This window comes from Octopus bimaculoides, chromosome 26 (genome assembly GCF_001194135.2).
Source record: "Octopus bimaculoides isolate UCB-OBI-ISO-001 chromosome 26, ASM119413v2, whole genome shotgun sequence".
Lineage (NCBI taxonomy): Eukaryota > Metazoa > Mollusca > Cephalopoda > Octopoda > Octopodidae > Octopus > Octopus bimaculoides.
This window is the reverse complement of record NC_069006.1, coordinates 11132072-11133084: the sequence shown is the minus strand read 5'-3', so window position 1 is coordinate 11133084 and position 1013 is coordinate 11132072. Positions and strand designations below refer to the sequence as shown.

General features: G+C 42.4%; 1 protein-coding gene across 1 annotated transcript in view; it reads left to right on the top strand.

Annotated features, from left to right (window-relative positions):
• LOC106874849 (H(+)/Cl(-) exchange transporter 6) overlaps nucleotides 1-1013 on the top strand; it is a 65542-nt gene that overhangs the window by 46129 nt on the left and 18400 nt on the right. The window contains exon 12 of the mRNA XM_052976906.1: nucleotides 198-495. Coding sequence (XP_052832866.1) covers nucleotides 198-495 — 298 coding nt within the window. The remainder of the gene's footprint in view (nucleotides 1-197; nucleotides 496-1013) is intronic.

The window sequence follows — 1013 nt, the reverse complement described above, 5'->3', positions numbered from 1 at the left end:
TTCCTTCTACCAAATCCACTCACAAGGCTTTGGTCGGCCCCAGGCTATAGTAGACGACACTTGTCCAAGATGCTATGCAGTGGGACTGAACCTAGAACCGTGTGGTTAGGAAGCGAGCTTTTTACCACACAGCCACGCTTGCGATTATGAAAAAAAAAAAAAAACCTCTGTTGTTGTTGTAATGTCGTCCTTTTTAGGTAACCTCACTAAAGCTACCTTTGTCCTCGTCAGGTTGACTGCTGCCGATATAATGAAGGAGAAAGTCCTGTACGTGTTCCCTCATACCAGGATCTCGACCATAGAAAAAATTCTGAAGACCAGCGCACACAACGTCTTCCCTGTTGTTTCCTACTGTGAATCGATTAAAAAGGTATGTCTTCGAATTCTAACGAATGAAATGATGACACAGCAACTCTGTCATTGGTTACGGAAAAGTCAGAGAGAAATGCAGTGTTTATTTGCCTTACCTGTTAATTCACGCTCGTCTATTCGACGGTGAGTCGATGGTTTGCAAGTATATTGCACATGCAAGTGCACCCATTCGAAAGCTCCGTATATCGGAAGCCAGCAAGTGTATGGGTGGGGGCGTCATCAGGAGAGGATGCGCACCGTCTCGGCGCCTACCTCCCGACGGCACCATTGCGCACCGGCCCCCACCTCAACGATATGAGGTTCCGTTTGTTTGATCAACTGGTTATCAAATAAGGCTTAATTTTCTAGCCATCGCGGATAAAAATTGCATTAATTTCTGACCTACTCTGGTATGTCTCACTGTATGTCTCACTATTTGTCTGTCTGATTGTCTGTCTTTCTTTCTCTTCCTCTTTCACACTCTGTCTGTGCGTGTGAGTGTATGTGTGAGTGTATGTGTGTGTGTGTGTGTGTATATATATATATATATATATGCTTTGAGATACACGGCATATTCTATAAATATGCCTATTCAAGTTATCTAATAACATGAAACTATTAATAGCTCTTTCGGTTGTATATCTAATTTGATATATATATAT